Source organism: Anopheles arabiensis, chromosome 3 (assembly GCF_016920715.1).
Source record: "Anopheles arabiensis isolate DONGOLA chromosome 3, AaraD3, whole genome shotgun sequence".
Lineage (NCBI taxonomy): Eukaryota > Metazoa > Arthropoda > Insecta > Diptera > Culicidae > Anopheles > Anopheles arabiensis.
In genome coordinates this window covers 20621040-20627591 of record NC_053518.1, presented here as the reverse complement: position 1 = coordinate 20627591, position 6552 = coordinate 20621040, and the positions used below count along the sequence as shown (strand labels likewise).

General features: G+C 44.1%; 1 protein-coding gene across 1 annotated transcript; it reads left to right on the top strand.

Moving 5' to 3' along the window:
- Window positions 1–236: 236 nt before the first annotated feature.
- Window positions 237–2352, top strand: LOC120903183 (pre-mRNA-processing factor 17). The gene is made up of 4 exons (XM_040312445.1): window positions 237–529; window positions 606–1164; window positions 1246–1724; window positions 1766–2352. The coding sequence occupies exons 1-4, from the start codon at window positions 338–340 to the stop codon at window positions 2297–2299; spliced, it is 1764 nt and encodes a 587-aa protein (XP_040168379.1). The 5' UTR covers window positions 237–337; the 3' UTR covers window positions 2300–2352.
- Window positions 2353–6552: the final 4200 nt, after the last annotated feature.

The window sequence follows — 6552 nt, the reverse complement described above, 5'->3', positions numbered from 1 at the left end:
GTGAGATAAAAAATGGGTTACAATTAGATGACAAAAAATCATGGTACAAGAAAGAGCTACAAGTGATCAATTAATATTAAATAAAATTAGCAAACAAAAGGATGTTGTTAATACTAAATTACAAAAACATTTTCAAAATTAAAAAGTGTTGTAAAAAAATCGAGTCCTTTTTGTAAAACGGCGTAAAAGAAAACGTATACGTGTAGACGAACCTTTATGTCGACGTGCAGCTGTCAAACGTGCTAAAATTGTAAACAAACATCTTCACTGCTCCAGAGCGCGTCGTTTGCGTTTTGCCCGTGTAAAATAGGGAATTAATTAGAAAAATCCTCCAAAAATGCTGCACCTTCAAGGCTACGGTAGTAGCGCAAGTGATTCGGAACCGGAAGATGGCAAGAGCAAAGTGGAAAGCCCGCAAACAGAGCCAGCAAGTTCGGCGGATGCGACAGCCCATCTGAAGCCCGTCGACAGCAAGTATTCCGTGGTAAAATCGTTGGAAATATGTGCTGCTCCGTTAGTTGTCCCGATGGTAAGTGATTTTACAATGCGTCTTCACAAATGCCACTCCGTAATAATACAATGGTTTCCTGTTTCGTTCACCTTAGGGTCAGTCGGAAGTGTCCCGCGCCCTAGCACCGACCATAAACGAGGTCAACTACAATCCCCGCTACGAGGAGCTATTCGCCCCGGTGGCTGGGCCCGAGAATCCGTTCCTGACGCAGCAAATGAAGGCACAGAAAAACATGCTCACGGGCTTCGTAGAAAATGCACACATCAGCGACTTTCAGTTTGAAAATCAGCGCAAAACGTTCCACAGCTATGGGTACGCGATGGATCCGTCGGTGGACGGGAAGGGAACGGCGCCGGAAGAAGGGCCGAGCTACGTGGGCCATCTGCAGGCCGCTTACGATACGGACGGTGCGACCGTGTTCGAATCGGCCAAGGCGAAGGCGAACGCGGGCGAGAAGCGAAAGCGCGTCAAGAACGACGATCCGGAGGATGTGGAAGGATTCCTGGGACCGTGGGGCAAGTACGAGGACGAGGAGACGGTGGCCCGGCCGAGCGAGAAGGAGCGGGCCGAAATCGAGGAAATGATGGCTAAGAAGCATCGCCGCCACAAGGTGAAGGAAGACAAGCCGATCGAGGAGAAATCGATTCTGCACAGTAAGTGTTGGGAGGAGGGGATATCCTATCATGTCATTTCAATAATGTTGGCCATTGTCTTCTTTTCTTTCCTTCTTGCAGTCAAAGATGCTTTCGATTATCAAGGACGTTCGTTTCTGCACCCACCGCACGATGTTGGAGTTAATCTGCGCAAAGCGGGTGCTCCGGATCGTTGTTTCCTGCCGAAGGCACACATTCACACCTGGACCGGCCATACGAAGGGCATATCGGCGATCCGCTGGTTTCCTGTTTCCGCTCATTTGCTGCTCTCTTGTAGCATGGACGCACGCGTGAAGCTGTGGGAGGTGTACAACGAGCGACGCTGCGTCCGTACGTACTCCGGCCATCGGCAGGCGGTGCGGGATGTGAGCTTCAACAATAAGGGCGAACGGTTCATCTCGGCCGGGTACGACCGGTACCTGAAGCTGTGGGACACGGAAACGGGCGACGTCATATCGCGGTTCAACTCGCGCAAGATCCCGTTCTGCGTCAAGTTCCATCCGGACTTTAACAAGCAGCACCTGTTCGTGGCCGGCACGTCGGACAAGAAGATTATCTGTGTAAGTAGTTATCACTGTATAGGACACTAGCGTGATATTAATTTGACTTATTTCTTTCTCCCCTTCTGCAGGAGTACGATCGCCATCTCGGTGCGGTCAACACGATCACGTTCGTGGACGAAAACCGACGCTTCGTGACGACCTCGGACGACAAGAGCTTGCGCGTGTGGGAGTGGGACATTCCGGTGGACATGAAGTACATTGCCGATCCGACGATGCATTCGATGCCGGCGGTAACGCTCGCACCGAACGGCAAGTGGCTGGCGTGCCAGAGCCTCGACAACAAGATCGTCATCTTTTCCGCGATCAACCGGTTCAAGATGAATCGCAAGAAAACGTTCACCGGCCACATGGTGTCGGGGTACGCGTGCAATCTGGACTTTTCGCCCGACATGAGCTACCTGGTGTCGGGCGATGGCGACGGCAAGTGCTACATATGGGACTGGAAGACGACCAAGCTGTACAAGAAGTGGCAGGCGCACGATAACGTGTGCATAGCAACGCTGTGGCATCCGCACGAGGCAAGCAAGCTGGTGACGGCCGGCTGGGATGGAGTAATAAAGTACTGGGATTGAACGCGTTCGCTCGACGGGGTATGGCGAGTGAAGAGAATGATGAAATAATGGTACGATGGTGTAATCTTGTTAACTTCGCGCCGCTTCCGAAACACAATGATCTGATGGGAGGTAATTTTTGTAAAATGTTTCATTGTTTCATGTAAAATGGTATACGGTTGAAGACAGATGACGTTTTGCTTTCATAATTTGAACAAAACAGCTTATATGACTGAACAAGAATTTCTTCGGAAATTATTGATTATCCTAGACGTTGTCCTAGTTTCAGTAGCTTTTCTGTGTAAGCTTCAATGTCATCAATTACCTCTTAATCACGAAAAATTATAAACGATTTTAATTGATATGATATTTATTTCAAATATTTGATATTTTTCGGCAGATTGGATTAGCGTTCACTTAACTAAACAATTAGAGAGATAATTTTGTAAGATCTATAGGTAAATTAATCACTATTCAGTCTTGTTGTACTATTCTACTGACAACTGTAGAATCAGTTGCACCATTTCTACTCGACTCGGCTTCCCACCGGTTTCTTGTTTCGTTCCAGTCGAGTTCCTGCTGCTTGTCTCATTGTCGCACAACGTTAAGATAAATCTTCGGTTTCGGTGCTGGCGTTACCGTCGTGAAGAACCGACAAAACGTGCACGGCCTGAGCTGATTCTTCGTAAACGTTCGTCGTTTATGACCGTTGGAGTCTCCGTCCGTCGGCACGACTGGTGGCTCTGGCTCGAGCAAATTGTCACGCTTGCGGTGGTGCTTGTCGTCACCGGGAATTATTGAAACGTAACGAACGCTGCCACTAGCTGCTGCGGGGGTTTCCTTCGACACCGGAGATGCACTTCCATCGGTACGGCTAATAACTACCGCACTCTGGCCATTGTCGATCACTAGCAGCACAATGAAGGCAACTGCAGTCGCTGCTGAGACGAAGCTTGTCCGAGTGATCATGTTGTTTCGCTTTTTCCTTTTTCCACTTGTTACTAAGGGATGAACTTTTAATTCGTGTAACGTTCTGTCTGGTAGAACGAGTACTATTGACCAGAAATCGACACCTTAATGCTTTATATAGTACCATCGGACACACCTCCTGCCATGCGTACCATCCCCTGAAGCGAGCCCCCTTCATCGTCCTCCACCGTGGAGCTTTAGGTCATTCGTGTTATTCTGTAACGCATCCAAGGCCCCCCCCTCCGTGCTTTGATCAGCAGAGGTGCAAAATAAAAACAATTGGCGCAATGGATGCGCAAGCGCAAGCGCTTTAGTGTATAGGTTAGTAGTAATCTCGTGCTCTGGAGTTTTGCTGCGTATCGGCTCCATGTGCTCGGTCACGAGATTTTTACTTTCTTTGATAGGGCAAGAGAAAGGGAAGTGGGTGCTTTCGTCATACGACGGGATGGAATGATGGGTGTTATCAGCGGGAATGGGCCAAACAACTCATTTGAACGGTTTAATTGTAAAGCGTAATGAAAAATAAATGGGTTTAACTGTACAACACGTGTATTAGAATTATTGAATTTCAGTTGAAGTTGTGTTAAAAAACAGATATTCTTTAATTTCAACGTTTTAACAAATATGGATCATTTTTAATTTACAATAGAAAATAAAAATAGACAAAATATATATATATATTTTTTATATAATTCGTAGGAAATGTAAATAATTGGAAAAAATAATGAAGTAAAAAATTCTAAAAGAAGATTTTAAATTAAACATATCTACCACCCATATGCTTAATATTAGAATTCATAGCACAACAAAGCTTTCCAGCTGCACCAACAATAATAATAAGTGATAATTTTCATGACAATTTAACCAATTGTTGCCAAGGGGCATTTTTTTTGAAATTTTTTGACCATACGTATTCTTATCATTGTTTACGAAGAGATGCATGCGGAGGTTATCGTACTCACAATACGTTTAATATACCATTTTTGGTTATTTTACCATTTTCGGTTGTTTCCAATTAGATCGTTCTGTTTTATCAAGCAGGAAAAAGGCGTAATCTTTGGAAAATAAAATCCCTGCCAGCATCTAAGGTTGATGATAAAGGTATTAAAACATGCAAACGCGCTAACTATCATTAGTCGACGCGTTAGGTGCTAGAGAACGTTAACTGAAAAAAAAACATCAAAACATTGATGGTACTATCACAGTTGTGTTTTAATTGCGTCAGCCAGTCCCCAGTACGTACGTACGTACCAGTGTCAGGAAGTGGAGGAAAAACATGTTGTTGTATTTCCCGGTAAGAAAACCAGACGCCCGTAGGAACATGCGTTGTGTTTGCAAATTCATTTTTTCCATCTTATCATTAAATGCCGTAAATATTTTTGCAACTGTAAGTGCAACCAAACTCGGACTCGGAGCACAGGTTGTTGATCAGATTGACGATCGATTTGTTAAATACAACTCTTATTATTGAGAATGAGAGTTGTTTTGCTACACACGCAATGCCGTTTTATGAAACTTATTGAAGCAGTTAAAAAAATCTGTTAGGAATGAAACATTATAAGAACTATGCAAAAACGTAGTTTATTTACTAATAGAAATCATAAAGCACATCTGTTAACGAAAGAAATATTATAGTAATTTAATTTTTCATCCAGCAAAGAATATGTTACAAGTAATATTTAAAAGTAATTAAAATTAATTATTTTATAAATTATTTTAAATTAAAAAAACACAAAAAAAAAAATGCTGAACCAAAAGATTTGAAAATAAAGTATAGACGCATCAAGCGTTTTAGCTAACTGGAAAGCTGGCGAAAAAGCTCAGTAGAATTGCGTACTAATAGGTGGACAGCTTATTGAAATCTCTGTTAACGACATCCTTGAATTTTGCGACCAAGATTTTTGTGACCAAGATTTTTGCGAAAATAAATTTTACGACCAAGAATTTTGCTAAAATGAATTTTGCGAACTAGCACCAAGTCGCAAAAACTTCTGCGATTGTCGCAAAAACTTTTGCGATTTGTTGTTTATGAAGTTGTTTCTTATTATTTAGTTTCTTTTTGTATTGCTGTTTTGTATTGTGTTTAATTGTAATGTTTTCAAAGTAAAGAGAAATGTTAGCTGAATTCTTAGCAAATCTGATTTCGCGTTGTTTTTTACCTCTTTCAAAAACAATAAAAAAAACAACCAAAATAGCTTCGAACACACTAAAATCTTTATTATCAATATTTAGTTTGTATAAAAAAATACATGGTAATCGCTAAATCAGTACAATAAACGTTCCACTTCTCTTCTTCTCACTCGCTCTCTCCCATCCTTTCTCGCTTACACACACCATGACGGATTACACGCTCAAAACGGTCCGCATCTATCAGGAGCAGTGCAAATTCACCGGCACTGAGCAAGAGTTCCACTAGAGCACCCTGCGCAAACCACCAAACAGTACAAGCGCACGAACCGTCGCTTCGTTCGACGCTTAACGCAAGCACTTAACGAATTAAATAAAATACAAACGATAGTCACCCACCAATTGATGATCGTTGCTGTGTAGACGAGATTTCCGGTCCGGCGGACACATAACCGGCCTGGTCGGGTGCTGCTGTTCGGTCGCTGGCGGCCCGACGGCGACTCCCGCATTCGGCGAAATGTGAAAATGTCGGCTCTGACGTAAATTGCGCATCACTTTGGAGCGCAGGAACGATGCCGAAGGGGACAATGTTGAGGATGATGCTGTTGATCTTACACTCCTGATGCCTCCAAGATCGTAGTAATTCCTTGCGGGTATATCATGGCCTGCTGCTACCTGTCCTACCGCTAGCACTATAACTATCCGCCAGAGTTGCATTTTGTTGCCACCACAAGAGGCCGTGTGCGTACTGAGCTAAGCTGCCATACTGTGTGGGGTTGCCTCAGCGGGGATGTAGGTACGATCCCAGTAGTAGTGGGATCGTGTCGACGTTTGGGAGTTTATCGATTAAATTTACAATAATAAATAGACAGTCGTATATTACAGAAAACAGAATAACATGATCCAACCAAGTGAACCCAGTGGACAAGAAGCTGCACACAGCATAAGCCTGGAGAGCTGCCAGTGATAAGCCCGAACCCTGCGCTCGGGCCTGAGACACACAGAAAGGAGCTTTGCACGGAGAGAGAGAGCATAGGGAACTTAGGAAGAGAATGCCTGAGAATGTTGTCCGGGAGTGATGCCTCATTTTCGGGCGGCAAGCTGCTCCATTCACGTTTCACTCGGCACACTGGTCGTACTGCTGCTGCTGCTGCTGTCCCCCTGAGCGGGCTGTACCT